The following is a 27,038-nucleotide window of genomic DNA, read 5'->3' as shown; positions in this document are numbered from 1 at the left end:
GATATCTTGTGCATTACAACTAAGTTTGAGAATCTTAGCTATGTTTTGTATTTCTTCAAGATCTTTGCTAGCTAAAATCAGTCTCTCACATTTTCGTTGTATGTCTTTACCTACATTGCCAAGAACTTTACGAATATCGTCAGTTACTTTGTTGAAAACTTGCAAATTATTCACTAATGTTTCGCCACGTTTCTCAAGGGTAGCTTGTGGGAAGTTTGCAAAATTGGAAGCAATAAACACAAGATCGCGGTGGAGGGACTTTTTCTGCATGATTTTACTGATGATTCTGACTGCAGCAGATTCTTCTTCTTTAAAACAGTTGATTTCTTTTATCTTTTAAAAATTTGCAGCATAGTAGAGTACAGCAGAGAGCCATGTACCCCACCTAGTCAAAACGGGCCGAGGAGGTAGCGGAATCTCTCGTGCCATTTCCTTGAACAACTGTACTCGTGACGGTACTTTGAGGAAGATTTTCTTGACATTGCCTAAGGGATTGACATTTGGAAACAAGCTATGTCTGTGCTTGGCAATTTTATGAAGTCCTTGAGCTAAGCATGTCAAATGCAACATTTTGGGGAATAAAACTTTGTCACAAACAGAAGAACATTCTCGTGTTTTATACTTTCTGGCCAAAGAACAGCAAGTGAAGATGTAAACAACTGAGCAATAGTTGAGCGGTTTGACTTCTCCAATACTTCCCATGTCAACAAATACTCCTTTGATGGTTGACCTGCCTTTAGTGTACAGATGACCACATTGGCAACATATCTCCCCACAGCATCGGTTATCTCATCTATTGAGATCCATATTTAGCTTGGGTAGTCTACACCCTAGTGGTATCAACATTGATTTCTCAAATTTGAGATAGCCCTTATCTTCTCCCTCCTCCCCCTCCCCTTCCCAGCTCTCCTTGTAGTCCTACTGTCTCCGCCTCTTCCTTTCTTTTACCCGTCTCCCCCCCCCCCCCCCCCCCCCCCACATTAGTCTGAAGAAGAGTCTCGACCCAAAACTTTGTCTATTCCTTCTCTCCATAAATGCTGCCTCACACATTGAGTTTCTCCAGCATTTTTTGTCTATCTTCGATTTTTCCAGCGTCTGCAGTTCTTTCTTAAATAGATCTTGGAGAAGACTGAACCAGCGAGCAGCGGCACAAATGAATGAAAGACTGACGGTGGCACCCCCGGTTTTGCCCCGGTGGTGAAAGTTTACTTGTGAGTTATACTATGTCAACACGTTAATAATAACATTAATATTAACATCGAAAACGTCATTGTAATCATGGTACGACTAGAGAAAATAGCACGACCTTTTCAAAACGGCAAAAAAAAGGCTGATTTAGACACTTGATCGTGAAAAAGGCATCCTGGTGAAATCATCGAAAAATCCATGAAAAGGCATTTATGGCAAAATCCTGGCTCTAATGATCACTCTAGTATACCCAGATTATAAGTATTGTGATAAGTAACAGTTCCAAACAAGAGTGGGAAGTGACTATTTGCAATAAAAAGGAACTTTTTTGTCACTTTGATGTTCCACGGTATACCCATTGGGCTCTCGGCATTAATGTCTTATGGTGATTGACCAAAACCATGCCTTATCCTGCCAGTAGTGGAGAAGTTCATATACATTGACTACTTTCTTTGAAGAACAGCCGACATTCATGACAAAGACAACAGGATAGCAAAAACTAACTCTGCTTTTGCAATACTGAGAAATAAATTGTAGGAATGAAGAGAAATCGACCTAATGGTGAAATAGAAGGCATATTGTGCTGTTGTACTCTCCTTACTCTATGCTTGCAAGATATGAACAGAGTGCAGCAGACATACAAGACAGCTTAACCACTTCCAAATGACCTGTCAGTGCAAGGTACTTCACATCAAGCGGCAAGAGAAGGTTTCGGGCAGGGCTGTGGAGTCAGAGTCGTCGAGACGGAGCAACTTTGGTGATGCTGGAGTCGGAGACGGTTAAAAAGTCCCGACTCTGACTCCGACTCCGACCTCAACATAAATTTCTGAGATTACATGAAACCTTTTGACACTGTACCTTTCGCCCAATGGGAGAGGGCAGAAGAGGAGGTGGCCAATATACGACTCGTCCTTAATTATGCTGCTGGCCTTGCCGAGAGATCAAGAGATGAGGCTCCAAAGGCACTGGTCAGGCTGCAATTGGAGTACTGTGAGTAAATCTGGGGCCCATATCTAAGGAAGAATGTGCTGGCTCTGGAGAGGGTCCAGAGGAGGTTTACAAGAATGATCCCAGGAATGAGTGGGTTAGCATATGATGAGCATGTGACAGCACTGGACCTCTTCTCGCTGGAGTTTAGAAGGTTGAGGGGGACCTCATTGAAACTTTCAGAAGAATGAAAGGCATAGATAGAGTGGATGTGGAAAGGATGTTTTCACTGGTGGGAGAGTCTACGACCAGAGGTCATAGCCTCAGAATTAAAGGGTGCTCTTTAAGAAAGGAGGTGAGGAGGGACTTCTTTAGTCAGAGGGGAGTTAATCTGTGAAAGTCATTGCCAAAGAGGGCTGTGAAGGCCAAGTCAGTAGATATTTTTTAAGGCAGAGATAGACAAATTCTTGATTATAACGGGTATCAAGGGTTATGGGGAGAAGGCAGGAAAATGGGATTAGGAAGCAGAGATCAGCTATGATTGTATGGCGGAGTAGACGCGATGGGCCAAATGGACTAATTCTACTCCTATAACTTGTGAACTTGTAAATGGAGTCGATGGAAAGGAGGTTGGTTTGTGTGATGGTCTCGGTAGTGTCCACAATCGCTGCATATTCTTGCGGTCTTGGATGGAGCTGTTCCCAAACCAAGCTGTAATGCATCCTGATAAAACTCTTTCTACAGTGCATCTGTAGAAGTTGAATGTTGTTGGGACATGCTGAACTTCCTAAGTCTTCTGAGGAAGTAGAGGTGTTGGTGTGCTTTCTTGGTCGTTGCTTCAATACGAGTGGTCCAGGACAAGTTGTTGCTGATATTTACTCCTAGGAATTGTCATCTCTATTTCAGTGCCGTCAATGTAAACTCGCTTCCTGATCACGATCATCTTTGTCTTGCTGGCGTTGAGAGAAAGGTTGTTGCCTCAACACCAGGACACGTTCTCAATCTCCTTGTGTGGTGCCACAGGGGATGGACAAAATCCTAAATGAGTATTTCTCCTCTGTATTTACCATAAATAATGTACAAAATCATGAGGAATAGACCGGGTAGATGGACAGAGTCTCTTGCTCAGAGTAGGGCAATCGAGGACCAGAGGACATAGGTTCAAGGCGAAGGGGAAAAGATTTAATAGGCATCCGAAGGGTAACCTTTTCACACAAAGGGTGGTGGGTGTAAGGAACAAGCTCCCAGATGAGGTAGTTGAGGCTGAGACTATCCCATTGTTTAAGAAACAGTTGGACAGGTACATGTAGGACAGGTTTGGAGGGATATTGACCAAGCGCAAGCAAGTGGGACGTGTAGCTGGAATATTGTTGACCAGTGTTGGCGAGTTGGGCCAAAGGGCCTGTTTCCACACATTATCACTATGACTCTAACAGGTGGATTGAAATAGGGTGCTGCTCTGGTGTTAGTTTAGTTTAGAGATACAGCATGGAAACAGGCCTTCGTCCCACTGAGCCCATGCCAACCACCGATCACCTGTACACTGGTTCTATTCCACACACTGGGGCAATTTTGCAGAAGCCAATCAACCATCAAACCTGCAACGTAGGAGGAAACCAGAGCATCGAAGGAAACCCATGCAATCACAGGGAGAACATGCAAATTTCACATAGACAGCACCCATAGTCAGGATTGAACCCAGGTCTGTCATTGTAACTTACAATGAAAAACTCTTAAGGAGCGGTTCATGTTCATTAAAATGGATGCCATCACTCCACACAAAGCTAACTATTTTGCCACCAATGCTAGATTTATCGATGAAAACAATAAAATAGTACCTTGTACATTAGGCGTAATGGACACCAAGGCACATCATGACAGCATTTATCTCCCCAGACATTTATCTCCAGTAGAAGAAATTTTGAAAGGTTTTGAAATTAAGAAAGACCAGATTCTATGCATCGTCACGATAATGCTTCAAACATGCTAAGCACAATAGAAAATATTAATAAAGTTGAAGAAGAAAAAGTCACAACTGAAAGGAAGATGTCATGTTGCAGTTTGGATAAAAGGGCTACTACCTGAAAAGTTAGAACCACAAAATGAAGATGGGAGTACCAAATCCTTCTCATCCTCTTTAAATGTTGAAGAGTCGAGGGGAAGGGGGGGGCTGGAGGAGGGGGGTAGTGGGGAGGGGGGGAGAAAGTAGAAGGGGAGAGAAGGGAGGGGTAGAGGGGGGTTGAAGGGGAGGGAGGGTGTAGGAGGGGGTTGAGGGGAGGCATAGAGAGGAGGGTAGGGGGGAGAGAGGGGAGTTTGAGGGAGAGGAGGGAGAAGAGGAGGTGGGTAAGAGGTGGAGGGGGAGGGGGGGAGGGCGGCGAGCGAGGGTGCTGCAAAAAGCGGAGAGAACTGTAGTACAGGGCCGGACTCTAGTATAAAGCCCTCGGGTTCTCTTGGGAAAGTCGAGGTGAGCGTACTGCGTGTCGCTCTTTATGATCACTCGGGTGCTCCTCGGCATCTCTCTGACCTCTGGGGGTAATGCAGGGGGGGAGGTGGAGGGAAGGGGGTAGTGGAGCGGGTGGAGGGTAGGGGAGGGGGAGGAGGGGGGGGGAGGGGGGTGGGGGAGAGAGGAATGGGGGGGGGAGAGAGAGGAGAGGGGAGGAGGGAGAGAGACAGGAGAGGAGGGGGGGAGAGAGACAGGAGAGGAGGGGGGAGAGAGACAGGAGAGGAGGGGGGGAGAGAGACAGGAACAGGAGAGGGGCGGGGCGGCAGCCCTAGTGAGGCACGGTGCGATCTGAGGACGGTGAAAAGTAGCGGGGGGGACCAGCCGATCGTGGCTTCCGCAAAGGGAAGCGCACCCACCAGCGTGACAGAGCCGGACCAGGGGGGGGGACTGACGATCGGGCTTCCCCGGAGAGGAGGTCGTCCACTGTAACGGGTAGAGAGAGCAGACGGGAGAGAGGGAGGAAGGAGAGAGGGGGGGGGGGGGGGGGGGAGGTGAGAAGAGGAGGGGGGGTGAGGGGGGAGCCGGGAGAGTGAGTGGGCTGTGAGTGGGCTGTGAAATGTGGAGAGAGACGGAAGCGGCTTGACTCTCTGGAAACCCACAGTTGGAATGAGCGCGCAGGGGATGGGACGTGCGGGGCTTCACTACCTGCGCCGACAGTGAGGAGAAGTTTCATCGTGTGAGGCGCCTCTGAGCTCAAGATCTGCAGAACTAAGATCCTATAGCGGATGAGCTGAGCTGTAGGATCTTTGTTCTGCAGAACGTTCTCTTCTTTTTGTCTTTCTGCGCCTTTTGAAGAATAGGGGAGTGGGTGGGCTAACGTATCTCGTGGAAAACTGCAGATGAGCGTTGAGAGCAGCTGCATTAATCCATGAGAGAGAGAGAGAGAGAGCATTGTGAGGTGAGCAGCGAGGGCAGCCTGTGAGTTCAGCAACTGGGCAACCAATATTTAAAACAAATGTCAGTTTGGTGATAAATATTAGTAAATATCTCGTGAAATAATGGACCAGATTTTTAGAGGATTGGATTTTTTAAATCATAGGAAAATTTCTACCAGAAGATGTAAAAATGTCACTGTTATTCTAACGTCAGCCGCTGGGCAGCGGTCAGATGTTAAAAAAAGGTCAGATTGGTCAACTATTTTAATAAAAAAGCCGGGAAAATAATGTACCAAATGTACAGAGCAGTGGATTTCTAAAATCAGATGGAAAATCTTTACTGAAATATGTAAAGATTTTCCCGTTTCGGGGTCTGGTTTTCGAGGAGATACGTTTCACATGCAAAATGACACACACACACCCATACACACACACAATTTTAATAGATACAAGACCAAGTGCAGATCCGTTGGGTCTGTTCCCGCAACACGCGGTTGCGAGGGGAGGGGGCGGCCTGATATGATATGATATGTATATGTGTATATATATGTGTGTGTCACTTGATAAACCTTGAAAAAAAAAAGATTCATATAAACGGTACAAAACAATATACCTGTAAAGCTTTCAGAATTAGAAGTGACATATTCCACAATTCTTCATATTTTTAGCCACACACGTTAATGGGCCACAAGTGTTTTGGTTATACAGGTGCACAACCTTTTATCCGAAGTTCCAAATAACGAAAACCTCCGAATAGCGACATTTTTTCAGTCCTTGAAGAAAGGTCCTTGAAAACGTTCACCGAGGGCGGCCCGCAGAGGTGACAGCGGAACCTCCGGTCGGTCCTCGAAGAAAGGGGAACTAAATCCCCATTCATAAAAGAGAAGGTGAGGGTATATTGCGCGAGGGTTAATAATTGACAATCTGCTGCTGCCTGCCCGCTGAGTTAAAAAAGTTCCCACGGTAGACTCACGATACACAGTGTATCGTGAGTCTTGCATGAGAACTTTTTAACTCAGCGGGCAGGCAGCAGCAAATTGTCGCTCCCTTAAGTTTCACCCCACCTACACCCCTCTGCTTCCCGGCCATGTGTGTGACCCCTTCCCTCCCCTCTCCAGCTCCCCGCCCATTGCACCGGCGCGGGGGTTTTGCACTGTCTTCACGTCGGAGCTAGTGCCAGTCACCGGAGACGTCAGGACCAACGGGACACCGGCCCCCAGGCCCACTGCAAGCACGGAGATCCCAGAGACCCACAGCCAGCAGCAGCCCAGCCCCGTTCCAATTCCAGAGGAACACGCTCCCCGTAGGGACCGAAGCTGATGGTGTGCAAGGTGCGTCTTGGTCTTGAGGTTGCGGATGAGGGGGCGCAGCTCGGGCTGTGACGTCTCCGGCCACCCCCTGTACAGGAGCTGAGACTGGGAACTGTGGGGTTGTTTGCATTTGCAGAGGGAGGGGGCAAGGGCGGTACAGTTCCCAGTCTCAGCTCCATTCCAGGGGGGTGACTGGAGACGTCAGGACCAACGGGACACTGACTGCAAGCACGGAGATCCCAGAGACTCACAGCCAGCAACAACTCTAGCCCAGCCCTGCTCCAACTCCAGAGGAACCCGGGTTGCGGATGAGGGGGCGCAGCTCGGGCTGTGGGCGAACTGCCACTTGTCGCTGTAGCGGCGCATCGGGGAGCGGGTTCTTGTTGGTCCTGACGTCTCTGGCCACCCCCCTGGACAGGAGCTGAGAGACGTCAGGACCACCAGAAGCCGCTCCCCGATGCGCCGCTACAGCGACAAGTGGCAGTTCGCCCACAGCCCGAGCTGCGCCCCCTCATCGGGACACCGACCCCCAGGCCCACTGCAAGCACGGAGATCCCAGAGACTCACAGCCAGCAACAACTCTAGCCCAGCCCCGCTCCAACTCCAGAGGAGCCCGGGTTGCGGATGAGGGGGCGCAGCTCGGGCTGTGGGCGAACTGCCACTTGTCGCCGTAGCGGCCCATCGGGCAGCGGATTCCTCTGGAGTTGGAGGGACAGGGAGACACAGCGGCTTTTGAGAATGGTGGGCAATCTCTTCCAAAGTTCTGCCCACACAGTCAGTACACCTCTCCTACACTTGTCTCCCGCACTAAGATCATCTCACAGAGAATGATCCCAGCCTAACCCTCCCTATTCTCTCCTATTCTGCAAGAAAAAAACTACATTGAAGACTCAAACTCGCGATCGAGTAACTGCCGGGATCGAGGCGCAAACTCGCGACCTTGCGGATATGAGCCGAGCACTCTACCACTGAGCCAGCCGTTAAAATCTACGCTAAAAATCTTCCATTCCGAAAGCCGAAAAATTCTGAATTACGAAAAGTGTCTGGTCCCAAGGCTTTCGGATAAAAGGTTGTGCACCTGTACTTGAACAGTTTGGCCTAAGAATCAGTTCTGAAGCACAAACCTACCAATCAAAGAGGTATCTTTGGGACCTTTTCTTTCCAGTATATGAACCAACTTCACGTATCAATCCACTTCTTGATCTTCTGTGGTGAAGAGTATTTCTTGCAGAGCAGTGAAGTGAACTTTGGTAAGAAACCAAGTTGGATTTTCAACTTGTTCACCACTGTTTGTTCATCATTCCTAGATCACTGTGGTGCGAGACAACTGGACGGAATGTACTTTCCAACAAAATAATACCTAAGTATCACTGCAACAGTTCGGAAGTTATTGGTGGCTATATTTAATTAGTTAGAAGTGAAGGTTGTTGGGTTGTAAGGGATGGAAATTTTCAAGACTCCATTTTGGCAGCTTTTAGTGACATCATAAAATAAACCGAATGTTCAACATAATTAACACAGCGAAAAAATAGCTTCCAAACTACTCATCTGGCCATTTACTTTCCTGTTGCACAATCATCATCTATAATTGTGCTTGAATTTAAGACCCGTTTTGAAAAAAAGTGATATGCTTACACTAGTTTTAAGTATTTATTGTAGAGTAGAGGCACCAAACTGTTAGATATACATGCACATTTAGTCCTCCAACACAAAAGTAATTGTTGCTGCTGCGAAGTTGTTGCCTCATGGGCTCAAGCTGAGCTCCTGCTGAGGTGGCAGGACACTCATGCGAAGAGAGAGGAAGAGAGCGGGAAGGTTGACCCGGGGTTCATTATATACTAGGGCACACCCTTATACCCCGAGACAACTCCTTCCCGCCATTGCCCGGTCACGTGACCCTTCTCCCGACTGCTGAGGGTTCGCACAGCAAGTGGCCTAACCACTGGGTGCCGCCACAACATTGCATTTCTGATTCTTTCTCTGAGTTTCCTGAACATGCCTCATCTGGAAGCCTGACAACTTGATGTTTTATTTGGACAACAATTAAATACTTAGTTCACTTCTGTTCATTTTCCATTTTATTATTGGGCGAACTGGTTTCCCACAGCTATATTATCAGTTTTGTGGAATGGACTTAATTAGTGAGCTCATCTGATTTATTGCTGGTTCATATGGAATGTGCATCATGTTATCAGGCAACAGAAGGGCAGTGTTTTGGAACTGAAGTCTGCTCACTTCTACCCTGAGTGAACTTTGGGATGGCAAGAGTGCAGGATTACAGATCTTAGCCATTTTTATTAGTGTTTGCCACTTTGTCATAAAACTCGAATTATACTGTTAAATAAAATTAAACTATGCCGATCGGTTAACCTTAGTTTCTCTGGCAACTCTGGGTGACTGGATCCAAGTGAAACTTTCTCAAATCTTGAAGAGCAACTAGTTGATGAATAAGACTTTAGAAATTGTCTTCTAAAATGAACCAATTAATCATTTTAAAGAATATTTAAGTGGTTTTAAATAATAATACTTAATAACGCAGTCTTTAACGAGATGTCTATGGGGTAGGTGTTTGGTATAAAACTACAGACATTTCCCAACATGTTTTTTGTTCCAGTGGTTAATCTAAAACCTATTTACGTTTGGAAATTGTATTCTTAAGACAATGTAAAATTGCATTCAAAATGTTTGCGGTTTACTGCTTATAAAATGCTTAGTTTTAAATAAGTTTCATGCAATTTGACTTACTGCAAATAATTGTTGACACCCACTGGAAACGTGTTCCAAATATGGTCTTCAGGTATTTGCTCAGCTGGCTGCAGTCAGAGTTCATGAATCTCTGCCATGTCCCATCAAATAATTGTGTAATTTATTCCATAGTTTTTTGAGGAAGGCTTTTTGTTAATCAATCGCCACATTTTCTATATATTCTTTGCCCTCGTTAGATATTGCATAACTTTTAACAGATGCAGAGTAAAACACTATTTAATTCCTTTCTATGTGCCAAGGTGTTAAATTGTGAGTTTCACAGGAAAAATGAGGAGGCACAAAATGAAACTGCTAAAAGAACATTTCAAAATCCAGCGGCGTCAAAAAAAATGTTGTGACATTTGAAAAAACACCGCGCGTCATGCGTCATCGCGCCGCGTATTTTCCAGTGAAAAAAAATCACAAAGTGGGACAGGCCCTTTACTGTGTTATAGCAGGCAGATAGCTGTGATTGCATTTCAACTTTGCATTTGTTTTTGGTCAATTTAAGTATTCCCATAATTTGAACATTTTCTCTTTCAAAATGATTGGATTTTCTGAAATAGTGTAGGCATGTTTTTGTATCTGATGGGTAATCATGTTCACAGATTAAGTGAATATGGATACTTGATGACAGTACAGGAGGCATTTTTGCCCTTTATGCTTGTTTGCTCTTGCTGATAATAATAAAACGGATATCATAAGTAATAAGCACAAAGGCAATAACTTTTCATGGTAGCAATGCTCGTAGTATTAATCAGCTTTTCCCAGATGCTGTTCAAGATTCTGAACCTCTTGGTTAATTAGTATTCAATCACTGTATTTTCTTGCTCTATTGGATTCTAATTTGGAAATTAAATCTTACATTTTGTTACGACTGTTTCTGCAGTGTTGACCTATTAGGGAGCCCGTATAAAATATATTTCAGTAATTGAAGCATGTTTTTTTTCTTCGCTTGCATTCTATATTTCTAATCATTGAATTAGATAAGGTGTTGACAGACGTGGATACGTGAATATTATTGAAGGCAATTTGCAACTTGTCTCAAATTCAAGACTCTTGTCTCCAGTTTAAATTTTTTTAATGCTGATTTTATATCGTCACATCTATAAGCATTTAAAAATACTGACAAAACTGCTGTTTAATAATCTTGTTCATTCTATGTGTATTGTTTCTAGATTGGGCACAGCTGGCACCAAGTCTCTTTTCTAAATTTATCCCAAATATCCTTCCCCCTGCAATGGAATCCAAGCTGTCAGAATATGCCGCTGAAGACCAAAAACTCCAGCGAGAATTAATACAGAATGGCTTTGCCAGGTAACATTAGGACATCAGTTTTTGAATCTTTCACAGCCCTGTATTTATATGCTCTGTCAGTTAAATCAGGCATTGGGCATAGATTTTCTCACTGCCGATCTCTGTGATCCAGCAAATAGGAATGCAAAAAAAATGGGTGATGCTGAGCTAAAAACTGTTGATCTCTCTTTACCCACCACTCCACCCGTCATTTAATGCAATTTTATTCTTTAAAAATTCTGGTTCAAATTTACAGCAGTGAGTGAAATGGTAAGTTGCTTCTGTTGTCTGTGTACTGGCATTATTAGATAAATTCATAATTGCTATTCAATCGCCATTGTTTACTTCACTATCCAATTGAAATACACAGTATTACTCATCTTTGAAATGAAATATTAAAGGTCATTTATTTCTGAGTAATATTGATCAACCTGATGATTCTTTGAAAATAAGTTTACAGGAAATGACTAATGTCTGAGACACTGACCATACAAACAAAAACAAATAGTTTTTGTTGAAATTACATTGTAGAATTTACTGTCCAGACATTTGTCACAAACCTTGTCTCCTTTTGTCACTTTTTCAATGATCCTTCCACTAACAATGTTCCTTACAGCAGTGACTGAATAGTTAATGTTTAATTTTGAGATACAGCATAGAAACAGGCCCTTTGGCTCACCGAGTCTGCACCAACTAACAATCACCCATACACTTTTTCTATTCTACACATTAGGGGCAATTTTACAGAGGCCAATTAACCTAATCTGCACGTCTTTAGAATGTGGGAAGAAACTGAGCACGGGGAGGCAACCCACTCGGTCACAGGGAGAAAATACAAACTCCATACAGGCAGCACCCATGGTCAGGATTGAACCTGGGTCTGGCGCAGTAAAGCAACAACTCGTCCGCTGTGCCACTGTGCCGCCCCAATATAATATATAAAATATAGTTTCATATTCATTTTAAATGCTAATTTAGTTAGCCTCTGAGTGCAAATGCATGGTACAATTATGGTACATAATTGAAAATGCACTTTGGAGTGTTTTGGCAATAACTTTTCCTGGGTTGTTTTGTCTCACTCGGGAAAATACCAGCATAAAATCTAATCGATCCTCTGGCACAATCTCAGTAATGTATAGCCAACTGATGTCCTGTATAAAACTCCATAGGGAGCATTACAGCAGAAATTAGTCCATGTTGATTTGGGAAGAACCATTCTTGATCACTCTCAGGACAGCCATGTTTACTATGGTGCTGGACTGGTACCCAACTAGGTTGCGACTTGTATTTACCTCCTTTTGTGCAGACTATCAACACCATGCTCTCCCATCTGCTCCCTCTTCTCCTCCTCTCCCCCCCCTCCCCCCGTGTGCATCATCACAGTTGATTTTCAGAATGTATCAGTTGTATACCCTTGCCTCCTGCAGGCCAACCCCAACCCCCTTCTGATCACTCAACCTTCCGGCCTCTGAAAGGGCAGTTGTGAAAGGCAGATTTTTCTTAATGCTCTGCTGAACCATTGAAGGGAATAATGCAGCACAGTTCAATTAGCACTTGTCCGCCTAAAATTTGTAGCAATAGGCTTACAGCAAAAGGATGTTTGGCCACAAACCACAAGCACCCATTACAGCATTCAAGGCCATAAATCTTAATGCCAATACAGATAATGAAATACACTACATTTTAGATTCCTTCCATTGCTGGGGTGTAAAGTATTCATGTGAATATATTTTTTCAATTAGAAATTGCTGATTTAAAAGACACTAACATTATCAGACCATTTTTATAACTCAAAGCTGCAGCTTTGACTTAAGTGATGGAGAATTCGGAGAGTGAGGCATATGTCATTTTGAAACAATTAAAAGACACATCAGGATTCCATTTTATACAAGATCTATGGTTTATTTTTGATGCATTGGAAAATATGTCATGAGATGCAAGTGTTGTATGACAAGCACAAGAGGATATATTTAGTGAATATATTTAGTGGAACAGGATATATTTAGTGTTAGGTTTATGGTGGGGACTAAATTCTTCATCTATTTTAACTGAAACCTAACTTTGAGGCTCATTTCACTTTGCATCGCTCAGAATTTCTTTGCTTATATTTTTCTCTTGTCCGCTGTTGACCATTGTTACTATATTGTCTTGCCTTTTGTAGTATTTGTGAGGGGAAAGAAAACAAATGAATACATGAAATATCTCTGTGCACACCAATGCTAAATAAATAATTTGATATTTTCAGCTTGGGCTTCTGTGTTTTAAGTTACTTAACACACAATTTTTTTTTTTGCTTTTCCACGACATCTGAATTGCTGGCCATAATGTCTCTGACCAGAGGGTTTCTAGACTGTGGCCATCTTTGTCAAAAACTGAGATTTCCAATCTACCTTGAATTTTCAAGGTCTCCATTTGTTTGGAATTTTAAAACTAAGTCAGCAGCAATACCTGTGATGGTACCAATAATATTGATACTTGCAGATCAAATTTTTGCTCTGAAAGATCATTGAAGTTGCTCTTGATCACATTCTTGCTTAAAACAATCTATCAATTCACTCATTCCACAAGCTGTTACTTTGAGACTGATGACCTGTTGCTGCTTAATGGCGATATCTTTCAGTAGCAGCTGCACAGAGTCTCAAGTTGTAAGTAAAACCCTCCATGTGCTGGAAATCCAAAATATAACCATATAATATAATCATATAACAATTACAGCACGGAAACAGGCCATCTCGACCCTTCTAGTCCGTTCACGTATTCTCCCCTAGTCCCATATACCTGCACTCAGACCATAACCCTCCATTCCTTTCCCGTCCATATAACTATCCAATTTAATTTAAAATGATAAAAACGAACCTGCCTCCACCACCTTCACTGGAAGCTCATTCCACACAGCCACCACTCTCTGAGTAAAGAAGTTCCCCTTCATGTCACCACTAAACTTCTGTCCCTTAATTCTCAAGTCATGTCCCCTTGTTTGAATCTTCCCTACTCTCAGTGGGAAAAGCTTATCCACGTCAACTCTGTCTATCCCTCTCATCATTTTAAAGACCTCTATCAAGTCCCCCCTTAACCTTCTGCGCTCCAAAGAATAAAGCCCTAACTTGTTCAACCTTTCTCTGTAACATTGTTGCTGAAACCCAGGCAACATTCTCGTAAATCTCCTCTGTACTCTCTCTATTTTGTTTACATCCTTCCTATAATTAGGCGACCAAAATTGTACACCATACTCCAGAATTGGCTTCACCAATGCCTTGTACAATTTTAACATTACATCCCAACTTCTATACTCAATGCTCTGATTTATAAAAGCCAGCACACCAAAAGCTTTCTTTACCACCCTATCTACATGAGATTCCACTTTCAGGGAACTGTGCACAGTTATTCCCAGATCCCTCTGTTCACCTGCATTCTTCAATTCCCTATCATTTACCATGTACGTCCTATTTTGATTTGTCCTGCCAAGATGTAGCACCTCACACGTATCAGCATTAAACTCCATCTGCCATCTTTCAGCCCACTCTTCCAACCGGCATAAATCTCTCTGTAGACTTTGAAAATCTACTTCATTACCCACAACCCTGCCTATCTCAGTATCATCTGCATACTTACTAATCTAATTTACCACACCATCATCCAGATCATTGATGTACATGACAAACAAAATATAACAACATGCTAGAAATATTCAGTAGATTAGGACTGACAAAGCCATCTCACAGACCTCTCCTGAATATTTACTGCACTTTCTGTTTCTTTTAAAGTCCATTATTTAGGTTCCATTAGAATTTAAATAGCAAATTTTCCATTGTTTCCCTCTATTCTTCCATTCATTGAAGTAATTCTAGAGTTGGGGAAGAAGGCTAGGTTGTACCATCTTGGATTATTAAACTACGTATCATCAAACTTAGTTTAGTAATTTTTTGGTATTGAGATATCTGTGACTGTAGAGCATCTTTATTATTGCAAAACAAGTCTCTGAGCTTCAGGGGTGAATTTGACCTTGCAGTTTGCAAGGGCATGGTTCTATAAACTGGCACAAAAAAAGCAGGTTTGATGGGAGTGCCTTGGAAGGGGAGATCTACAGAGGCCAAGAAATGTATGGTGCACATTCCAAAGCATAGGTCTTTGGAAACTGAGTACATAACCACATTTATTTTAGGCTTTGATTGGCTCTTTCATAGAAGCAGATGATATGTTTTTGGTCACCTTTCTAGAGCAATAATTTACTGGGTATTCTTTAATCCCCAATGAATTTGTTTCTACCAGTGATTTATAACAGAAAAAATGTTTTACATTTGTAGTGCTCTGGTCTGGCTTTGTGTTGAGACCTGTTGCTGGAAGTTTGCCACCCAAAATTGTCACTTCCAAGATCAAATCAATGAAAATATTTTGGGATTGGAGGCTTCCTTGCTCTCACTTAAGCCATAAGGAAGTGTTCCTGGTATCCCCTCATTTGTCTGCCTGCTAATGGCTCTGAATCCCAACCTATATTTGAATCTACTCAAGAGTTCAGATCCTGATGCCTGCAATGTTCTTAAGTTCCAGTACAATTGAATTTTGAATCGGTATGTGCAGTGATGAGAGGTAAAGCAGCAAGACAGTGGAAAATAATTTAAGTAGAACGATCAATAGAAAAACAGTAATAGAAAATAAAGCCTTGGGAAAGAATGTAGAATGCAGTATAAATGAAGAGTGAAAAGACTTAATCCAACCCTTCTGCATTCCCAATGGACTGTGGTGATCAAGAATGTAGAGTCTTATAGTTGTATAGCATGGAAACAGGCTCTTTGACCCAACTTGCCTATGCCGACTGAGGTGCCCATCTACACTAGTCCCATCTGCCTGCATTTGGCACATATCTCTCTAAACTTCCTATACAGTGCCGTCCATAATGCTTGGGACAAAGACCCATAATTTATTTATTTGCATAATGTTTGGGACACATGGCTTCACAGGTGTTTGTAATTGCTCAGGTGTGTTTAAATGCCTCATTAATGCAGGTATAAGAGAGCTCTCAGCACCTAGTCTTTCCTCCAGTCTTTTCATAACCTATGGAAAATTTTATTGCTGTTTATCAACATGAGGACCAAAGTTGTGCCAGTGAAAGTCAAAGAAGCCATTGTGAGACTGAGAAACACAAATAAAACTGTGTTAGAGACATCAGCCAAACCTTAGGCTTACCAAAATCAACTGTTTGGAACATCATTAAGAAGAAAGAGCACTGGTGAGCTTACTGATCGCAAAGATACTGGCAGGCCAAGGAAGACCTCCACAACTGATGACAGAAGAATTCTCTTTATAATAAAGGCAAACCCACAAACAGGTGTTCGACAGATCAGAAGTACTCTTCAGGAGTCAGGTGTGGATTTGTCAATGAGTGCTGTCTGCAGAAGACTTCATGAACAGAAAAACAGAGGCTACACTGCAAGATGCAAACCACTGGTTAGCTGCAAAAATAGGATGGCCAGGTTACAGTTTGCCAAGAAGTACTTAAAAGAGCAAACACAGTTCTGGAAAAGGGTCTTGTGGATAGATGAGACGAAGATTAACACACCAGAGTGATGGCAAGAGCAAAGTATGGAGGAGAGAAGGAACTGCCCAGGATCCAAAGCATACCACCTCGTCTGTGAAACAGGGTGGTGGAGGTGTTATGGCTTGGGCATGTATGGCTGCTGAAGGTACTGGCTCACTTATCTTCATTGATGATACAACTACTGATGGTAGTAGCATAATGAATTCTGAAGTGTGTAGACACATCCTCAAGTTAGTTCTGCTCAAGTTCAAACAAATACCTCAAAACTCATTGGCCGGCAGTTAATTCCACAAGACAATGACCCCAAACATAGAATGCCTTTTATTGTCATTCAAACAGCTTGGTTTGAACGAAATTGCATTTTCTACAGTCTTACATTACAAAAAAACCCAAGACCCACACTTAACACAGTTTACACAAATATCCATCACAGTGAATCTCCAACACCTCCTCACTGTGATGGAAGGCAAAAGTCTTATCTCTTCCATTTGTTCTTCTCCCCCCGCGGTCCAGTAGTCCAACTGCAGCATCGAGGTCAAACTGGGTCTCCCGATGTTAAAGCCCCCGGCGGGCGATGGTAAGTCCCGTGGCCGTTTAAGTTGTGCCGGGTGATGTTAGGCCCCGCTCCGAGTCCTTTAAACCCCGCGATTCCAGCGGGGGAAGATGCCGTTGCAGGAACTCCGAAAAGCGGTCTCCCACCAGGGACCAGCGAGCTCCTGATGTTCCTGTCCACCAGGCCTGCGGCCGGAGCCTCTGAAGCTCCTAAGTCGGGTCGCAGCCGCGCGCCGCCACAGCTCTTCCCGCTCCGACGATGGCCAGCTCCGTGATGGCAGGTCCGCAGGCTCCGCGACTGGAGCCCTTAGGTTGCTACTGGCCGGAGACCGCAGCTGGCTCCACGATGTTAGGCCCAATGACACCGGAGATCCGACAGAGAAAAAGTCGTGGTCCCCATACAGGGAAGAGACTAACGGTTTCCCCCCACCCCCCACATATACACAGCTAAAGAAAAATAATAATAAAAACTAGGGTCAAGACATACAGTTAACAAGACAAAAATGTAAAAAAATACTGACAGACAGTAGTTGAGCCACTGCCGATAGGCGCCGCCACACCACAAACACTGCTAAAGCAACAAAGTAGTTTTTCAAAGCTAAAAATTGTCAATTCTTGAGTGGCCAAGTCAATCACCTGATCTGAACCCAATTGAGCATAACTTTTATATGCTGAAGAGAAAACTGAAGGGGACTAGCCCCCAAAACAAGCATAAGCTAAAGATTGCTGCAATACAGACCTGGCAGAGCATGACCAGAGAAGACACCCAGCAACTACTGTCCATGAATCGCAGACTTCAAGCAGTAATTGCATGCAAAGGATATGCAACAAGATTAGATTCAATTTATTTGTCATTTGGACCCCTTGAGGTCCAAACGAAATGACGTTTCTGCAGCCATATGTTACAAACAAATAGACCCAAGACGCAACATAATTTACATAAACATCCATCACATTGCCGTGATGGAAGGCCAAAAAACGTATCTAAATACTAAACAAAATACTAAACATGACTACTTTCATTTACATGACATTGCTGAGACCCAAACATTATGGTGCCTTGAAATGGGGGGAGGACCTTGTATAAACACTGCTGTCATTTCTACATGGTGCAACCAAAATGTATAAAAATGGCCTTTATTAAAATCTGATAATGTCACTTTAACCACTTGATTTTTTTCTATTACAAATCTCAAATTGAGTACAGAAGCAAATAAATAAATGATGGGTCTTTGTTGCAAACATTGTGGGAGGCACTGTACATGTTCCTTCCTAAAAGTATTTTAAATGTTATAGTACCTCTCTTGACTATCACCACTGGCAGGATGTTCCATATACCCACCTCCTTCAGTGTGGGAAAAGTTGCCCTGCAGTTCCTATTAAATATTTTCCTCGCACCATAAAGCTATGATTCCCCTACTCTGGATAAAAGAGTCTGTGTATTAACTCTATCTGTACCCCTCATGATCTTGTACATCTCCATAAGATCACCCCTCATCCATCTGCACTCCAAGGAATAAAGTCCTAGCCTGGCTAACCTCTCCCTATAACTTAGGCTCTGAGGTCCTGGTAATATCCTCGTTAATCTTCTCTGCACGCTTTCTAGTTTAACATCTTTCTTATAGCAGGGTGACAAATTGAACACAATACTCCTAATGTGGATTCGCGAACGTCTTATACAACTCTTAACATAACATCCCAACTTTGATACTCAAACAGCATTTTGTTGGTAAATGCTGAGGGTTCCAAATGAAACTGTAGTTATTTATCCATTTTTACGCAGTGATCCGTACAATGTTTTTAATTATTTTAGTGGTTTATCAGTTATAACATTTTTTTTAATCAGTTTTGACTGCTTTAATAACAGACATTTAGAAAACTTGAAAACTGCTGGAAGAACTCTGGGCCATGCACCAAAATGAAAGAAAGGGATGGTTGATGTTTCTGGTTGATGCCCTGCATTCAGGACCTGCATTGAGGCCATTCAGTCCTGATCACAGGGTCTTGACCCAAAATGTTGACCACCCCTCGCTCCCACAGATGCTGTTTAACCTGTTGAAGTTCTTCCAGCAGTTTGTTTTGCACCAATTCCTCAAGTTTATTCTTGGAGATTCATCTGAGTGAGGAAGCGCCTTGCGTAGATATTCACAATGCTGATGGATTGAGCTGAATGCACAACTCTCGCTAGCCTTTTATCCCCATGCTTTGAAATTGCTTACAGCCTATATCGATGGTTGAACTATTTGATTCCAAGAAGCTACAGGCCCACATGTGGCCATTTCCTTTTTGCTCAGAGGATTGAGTTTGATGAGAACATTAAACTATTTAATTAATTGATTATTCTTTAATCCCAAGTGACAGCTTATCTATTTCGCCAGCGATTTCTTTTAATGTCCGGGAACATTACCATCTGGTTTGGGAATTGCTCTGCCAAGGACAAGAGGGCTCTGCAGAGAGTAGTGCGTTCGGCCGAACGCACTATGGGAACTTCACTTGCCCCCCTGCAGGAACTATACATCAGGAGGTGCAACTCCAGAGCCAACAATATCATGAGAGACCCCTTCCACCCCTGCAACGGACTGTTCCAGCTACTACGGTCAGGCAAACGCCTGCGTTGCCAGGGTGTGAGAACGGAGAAGTTGAGAAGGAGTTTCTTCCCAGAGGCCATTCGGACTGTAAACGCCTCTCTCACCAGGGACTAACTCTACTGAACGTTTTTCCTTCCATTATTTATTATGTAAAAGAATATGTGTGTTATGATTGTGTTTATAGTTTGTTTGGTTGTTTGTCTTTTGCACAAAAGTCCGCGAGCATTGCCACTTTCATTTCACTGCACATCTCGTATGTGTATGTGACAAATAAACTTGACTTGAGTTGAGTTGACTTGACTAGAAAGATTGTTTTACATTTGCAGTGTTCTGGTATGGCTTTGTATTGAGATTTGCTGCTGAAACTTTGCTACCCAAAATTGTCACTTCTAAAATCAAATCATTGAAAATGTTTTGGGATTGGAGGCATCCTAGCTCCCACTTAAACCATATGGAAGTGTTTCTGGTATTCCTTTGTTTATCTGACTGAGATCTATCTGAGAAAACCCCTCGTGTAGATGCTCTCAATGCTGATGGATTGAGCTGAATACACACTCTCTTCAACCTCTGGCGTTCCTGTGTATTGGAATTGCCGAAGTGGGAATAAGCATGCAGCCTTAAGGTGCACCTTTGTTGATGATCAGTGAGGAGAAGCTGCTATTATTGATCCGCACTGTTTGAGGTCTGTTGATAGAGAAGTAAAGAATCCAATTGCAAAGTGATGTTTGGAGGCCTAGGTTTTGGAGCTTGGTGATGAGACTTGGTTAAGTGATTGAAGAGAAAATTATCATTTGATTCGAAAGTCTTTGCTTTCAAAAAGAAATAGCTGTCAAATTTCTCAACGCTGAAAGTTCATGAAAGTACTTTAAGCAAAACTGGCAATTACTTTTTATTAATACAAGAATTAGCTGATCTGATCCCAAATACAGGGAGATTTTTGATGTTTGTTCTCTACTTATTTTATTAGAGGGGACCAGTCACGGAAAAGAGCAGGAGAGGAGCTGATATTCAGTGAGTACCCTAAATCTTGAATGTGTTTTGACTTTTTTTCAATGTTGTAATGTAAACTATAAGATATGTAAATTATGCTAGGAACGTTCACCAGGGTGCACTATTTTTAAATCGCTGCTAAAGATTACAAATTTTCAGTTTGGAGATACAGTGCGGAAACGGGGCCACCGATTCTACGCCGACCATTGATCACCTACACACTCGTTCCATGTTATCCCACCATTTCATCCTACACACTAGAGGTAATTTATAGAGGCCAATTAACCTACACAACCACTTCTTTTGGATGTGAGTGGAAACCAGAGCACCCAGAGAAAACCCACATGGTCACAGAGAGAACGTACAAAATCCGCACAGCAACACATGGTCAGGATCAAATCTGGGTCTCTGACGCAGTGAGGCAGAGGCCCCATCGCCAACTATGTGTAGTGCAAATGAATGATCTGCAATCTTTTACAGGGCATTGTGCTAAAAACAGACTGCCCACAAATTTGGTCAATATGGATTACTTGTAATGATGAGTTTTATAAAAATGTGAGCTCATGGTACTAAAGAGCTGAGAAGTGGATATTTTAATATCTTCTAAATATTATTCAGTTTACTTAAGAAGCTGCTATATATCTAGTAAATGGTTTTATTCAGTAAATGGTTTAGTACATTTAAAATTCAATGAATTATTACTGGTGGGCAAGACTTTACTTTGGAGGAGCATTTCAAATTGCAAATACTATTTTCTGACAATTCTATTTCGGTGGTGTTAATAAAATTGGCAATAGATGTATCAATTAATATTTTTAAATTACTTTGCTAAAATGCCTGGTTGAACTGGTTCCTGGAATTCTGCAATCTGAGTGGAAAATTTATCAGACAAGACATTTCTGAGGTGTAATTTTGGACACAATTTGTTCTTGGTGTGCGAATTCCACGAATTACTGGGTTAATTTGGTTTCCTCCAGAGCAATTTATTGGATCTATTCAAATACTATAAAGTTTCACTGCTCTACCTCCTTGTGTAATCATGTAATGGAAAGAAAATGAGTACTTGCTCCTATTTTATTTTAGATGGGTCATCATCATCATCATCATCTTCGTCATCATGTACAAATGCAAGAGGATTCAGATAGTGAAGACCTGTTTTAAATCGCCTTTGGAAGAAGGACTGAACACAAAGGTGCAAGGACGGTAGAGAAGTAATGCAGTGAAGAGATCTGCTGAAGCTCGGGCCTGTTTTTCCTCTTGCCCTTAAAAAGGATGCCATCTTAGGGTTTTTTTTGATGATCATGCTGCTAACTGACTTGAGAGTACTTTCTACTGGCTTGTAATGTGGTGAACTGTCTGGACCTGTTGTATAGTATACTGGTTCCTCTTGAGCAAGCTTCAGCATTTTGCCATTGGTGTCTGAATGGAATGTAACTTTTTTTCACAAGAAACCCAGTTTCCAGCAGTTTTTCTCCCACTAACCATTTTGACTGCTGTTTGTCATCTAGACACTTTGTATAAAGAAAGTACTCCATATTTTATGGCATCAGCCAGAATATGATTTTTTTGTGCTCCTAAATGTTTGCATATAGGTAAATTTTGATTGGAGTTTGTTATTGACATTATTTTACACACTAATAACATCCTCACCAAATAGTTTTTAAATTATTGAACCAGTGTTCTGTTAATATCTCAACTAAATTTAATTCCAATGCACTTCATTTGATGAAATGAGTGCACAATTATGAGATTCTGCCTTATCCAACATATGGTGAGCTGAAAATAGTTAATCTTAAAAATAATTATTGTTTCAAGGATTAAACAACATAGTCTGTTCAAAAATAGCCATAAAAGGATTTGTCATCCATCTGATGGGAAAATCCAACAACATTGTTTTCAATGAACGAATCTCTTGTTGAGTGCAGCACAACTTCAGTTATGTAACACTGCAAAATAATTAACATCCCAGCTCCTCAGGTTGGTTTGATTATCTTGAACTTGTTGCCATTGAAGGTATTTTGGCCATGTGAAAACTCTGCCATTATACTTTTTATTTCCTCACATCACCTTGAATTGGGTTGGTCAAGCGACACTCAGAATGTAAAATATTTTATTCCCGCACATTTGCTATTTTAAACCTGGGCTGTTAAAGAATTGCTGTGCATGCTGAGATTGTTTTCAATTTCACCTACTGTTTCACTGTTGAGCACAAGTCATTCGAGGAAAGTAAAGCAGAGGCTAAATGCACACAAATGAAGGTGATCCAATAATTTGACATTCAATGATCATGGTTGAAGGATGGCTTTCTAAGTTGGTTTGATAATGATTGAAATAATGGTTTGAGGGAAAAATGTATGAGAATAATGATTGTAAATTTAGACTAATATTATGCAACTCTTGCCCACTTGGTTATAGCTGTTATTCCATTTGTGCAATAAAATCCAAAATTAACTTTGGATATTATAGCACACTTAAAAACATAGAAAATAGGTGCAGGAGTAGGCCATTCGGCCCTTCGAGCCAGCACCGGCAAAATCAATATGATCATGGCTGATTATCCAGCATTAGTACCCTGTTCCTGCTTTCTCCCCACAGCTCGCTGGTGGAACCACTGTGATAGTTCGTGTGAGCATCGGCCTGTTTGCATATTACCTATTGAATTGTCAAGGAGTAATATTGAGATAGAGAACAAAAAGAAAATTTGATAGACAGGATTTTGTTTATACTCTGAATATTAATGATAACTGGAAATGCTAGGACTGAGGGGTACAATCATTGTTAAATTTAATATATTCAGTGACTATTACAAGTAGTGATTTATGATGCAAATGCTGAAATATGGCTCCTCAGAAACCTTCCAATATGCTTCATATACAGTGGCTTGCAAAGGTTTTCATACCCTTTGAACTTTTCCATATTTTGTCACGTTACAACCACAAACGTAAATGTATTTTATTGGGATTTTATGTGATAGACCAACACAAAGTGGTGCATAATTGTGAAGTGGAAGGAAAATGATGCATGGTTTTCAAATTTTTTTACAAATAAAAAAACTCTAAAGTTTGGCGTGCAAAAGTATTCAGCCCCCCTGAGTCAATACTTTGTAGAACCACCTTTCGCTGCAATTACAGCTGCAAGTCTTTTGGGGGTATGTCTCTACCAGCTTTGCACATCTAGAGACTGAAATTTTTGCCCATTCTTCTTTGCAAAATAGCTCAAGCTCAGTCAGATTGGATGGAGAGCGTCTGTGAACAGCAATTTTCAAGTCTTGCCAGAGATTCTCAATTGGATTTAGGTCTGGACTTTGGGCCATTCTAACACATGAATATGCTTTGATCTAAACCATTCCATTGTAGCTCTGGCTGTATGTTTAGGGTCGTTGGCCTGCTGGAAGGTGAACCTCTGCCCCAGTCTCGAGTCTTTTGCAGACTCTAACAGGTTTTCTTCCAAGATTGCCCTGTATTTGGCTCCATCCATCTTCCCAACAACTCTGACCAGCTTCCCTGTCCCTGCTGAAGAAAAGCATCCCCACTGCATGATGCTGCCACCACCATGTTTCACAGTGGGAATGGTGTGTTCAGGGTGATGTGCAGTGTTAGTTTTCCGCCACACATAGCGCTTTGCATTTAGGCCAAAAACTTCAATTTTGGTCTCATCTGACCAGAGCACCTTCCTCCACATGTTTGCTGTGTCCCCCACATGGCTTGTGGCAAACTGCAAACGGGACTTCTTATGGTTTTTTTTCAGCAATGGCTTTCTTTTTGCCACTCTTCCATAAAGGCCCGATTTGTGGAGTGCATGACTAATAGTTGTCCTGTGGACAGATTCTCCCACCTGAGCTGTGGATCTCTGCAGCTCCTCCAGAGTTACCACGGGCCTCTTGGCTGCTTCTCTGATCAATGCTCTCCTTGCCCGCCCTGTCAGTTTAGGTGGACGGCCATGTCTTGGTAGGTTTGCAGTTGTGCCATACTCTTTCCATTTTCGGATGATGGATTGAACAGTGCTCTGTGAGATGTTCAAAGCTTGGGATATTTTTTTTATAACCTAACCCTGCCTTAAACTTCTCTACAACTTTATCCCTGACCTGTCTGTTGTGTTCCTTGGGCTTCGTGATGCTGTTTGTTCACTATTGTTCTCTAACAAACCTCTGAGGCCTTCACAGAACAGCTGTATTTATACTGAGATTAGATTACACACAAGTGGACTCTATTTACTAATTAGGTGACTTCTGAAGGCAATTGGTTGCACTGGATTTTATTTAGGGGTATCAGAGTAAAAGGGGCTGAATACTTTTGCACGCCACACTTTTCAGTTTTTTATTTGTAAAAAAATTTGAAAACCATGTATCATTTTCCTTCCACTTCACAATTATGCGCCACTTTGTGTTGGTCTATCACATAAAATCCCAATAAAATACATTTACGTTTGTGGTTGTAACGTGACAAAATGTGGAAAAGTTCAAGGGGTATGAATACTTTTGCAAGCCACTGTGGAAGAGTGACCATGTTTAAGGTTGTTTATCCTTGATATGGAAAGTCATGGGTCCTTCCCCAGCATTTAGTTCTCAATAAAAATGGGTAGCTCTTATTCTGATGCACGGATTAAAATGAGGTCTTAACTCATCTGGTTTGGTTAGAAATATCTCGTGGTCATGGCAGACCAGCTGAAGAACTTTACTTCTGTTCCAGGACTCTCTAAGTTTCTAACAATGTTTTAGTTCTTCTGAAAATAACTTCTAAAAATGTGTTAGTTTCCATCTTTCAGCTTCGTTGCTCACTGTTGATAATGGGGAATTCTCGTGACACAAGTTAAAGATATTCTGTTTGATGGAATACACTCTCGCCTTTGCAAAGCTGAAGTCCTGAATGGGCTTTTGGTGCATTTTAAACATAAACAGTGGTAATTTCTAGTGGCATTGTGCTCCCCACGTGTCACACATAGATATTTCAGAGTATGGAAAAGGTTATTTGACACAACTGTTCTATATAAGTGTTGAAGCACCTTCTAAAGTGTACCTACTCAACCCAGTTCTTTCAGCATAATGTACTGTTTCTGCCCTTAAATTTGCCTCAGCTGAGTTGGCCTCATGGTATCATGTTCCACATTCAACTAAAGTCTGGCAGTTTGATGGCTCTAGGATGAGACATTACACTGTAGTCTGTACCTGCTTTCTCAGGTGGACAAAAGATCCTATAACATCAGAGCATAGCAGAGGAGTTGCATCCAGTACCATGGCCAATATTTAGCCTTTATCCAACAGCACTTTATTAAAACAGATTTTGGCTATTTACATTATTGCTCATGGGATCTTTGCAGAAATTCCTGTTTCCTGCATTAAACTGAGTACAATACAAAAGTGCTTAATTGACTGGTAAATGCTTTACATTGAGGTTGTGAAGGGTGCTGTAAAATTGTAGTCTTTATCGACAGATGAGTTTCCAATGTATTTCTATTGGAATTATTGCATACCATCTTGAATTATTATACTTTAATATAGGGGTTATCTAGCTGGTGAGATATTTGATAATTAATTAAAATAAGTTATGGCACCTGCTACTTAATTTTAAATTAATCCTAGCACAATGGAGATCTGTGTAACAATTTTAATATTCATCTAATTTTGCATAGATTAGTTCTGTTGTACAGCATGGAAACAGATCCTTGGACCCAACTCATCCGTACTGACTGAGATGCCTAAATGAACTAAACCCAATTGCCTGCTTTTATATATCCCTCTAACCTTTTCGTATCCATAAACTTGCCCAAATGTTTTTGAAAACATTTGTAATTGTACCAGCCTCTGCCACAACCTTTGACAGCTTTTTCAACAAACCCACCAACCTCCGATCTCTCACCTTAAACTTCTCCCCAATGCTTCTCTACCCTGGGGGGTGGGGGGGGGGGGGGGGGGGGGGGGGGGGGTGGGGGGGGGAGCGCATGCGTCTGAAATTGGTCCTAGTGGTTATCGTCTCCCATTTTAATTCTGCCATTATAAACAAATGATTTTGTTTACTTCACCATTTTTGGTTTAAAAAAAATGAAAGGGAAGTCTTTGTTCGAGTATATATTCCAATTGTAAATTGTAGTGCTTTATGTGAAATAGAAATGAACATCAATGTAAAGAAGCATTCTGATTGACTGAGCTGCGGTTTAATTAGAGATAATTAATCAGTTTTATAAAGCTGACTCACTCATCACAAATTTATGAAGTTCTGGTATGACAAGCAAAATATCTCTGGTGCATCATTTATATTGAAATCATAAATGGATGTTTAAGGAATGCGTTTATATTTTTGGTCATTTAATAGCACACAGGCAAAATCAGGTTGACTGCATAATAGTTTAAACCTTTTTGCTCGTTGTTTCAAATGTGGCAAAATCGTTTAACTATAGTTGTGCAAAGCCAAGTTATTTTTGTTAAGTGTCTGATTAAGATAATTAACTATTGAAAATGCATTAAAGCACGATTATGGCAGTGAACGGAAATGGTGATTTGAAGCAATGGTGCATAGCTTTCCGGTTTGTGTT

At 42.0% G+C, this 27,038-nt stretch overlaps 1 protein-coding gene across 1 annotated transcript in view; it reads left to right on the top strand.

Moving 5' to 3' along the window:
• The window catches only part of cacul1 (CDK2 associated cullin domain 1), an 85,189-nt gene extending 58,785 nt beyond the window's left edge, over positions 1–26,404 (top strand). Inside the window, exons 8-10 of the mRNA XM_055646940.1 lie at positions 10,727–10,865; positions 20,488–20,531; positions 21,594–26,404. Coding sequence (XP_055502915.1) covers positions 10,727–10,865; positions 20,488–20,531; positions 21,594–21,655 — 245 coding nt within the window. The 3' untranslated portion in view covers positions 21,656–26,404. The remainder of the gene's footprint in view (positions 1–10,726; positions 10,866–20,487; positions 20,532–21,593) is intronic.
• The last annotated feature ends 634 nt before the right edge of the window (positions 26,405–27,038 follow it).

This window comes from Leucoraja erinacea, chromosome 15, assembly GCF_028641065.1.
Source record: "Leucoraja erinacea ecotype New England chromosome 15, Leri_hhj_1, whole genome shotgun sequence".
In the NCBI taxonomy this organism is placed as follows: Eukaryota; Metazoa; Chordata; class Chondrichthyes; order Rajiformes; family Rajidae; genus Leucoraja; species Leucoraja erinaceus.
The sequence above is the reverse complement of the archived record's forward strand: the minus strand, read 5'-3'. Positions and strand labels throughout refer to the sequence as shown.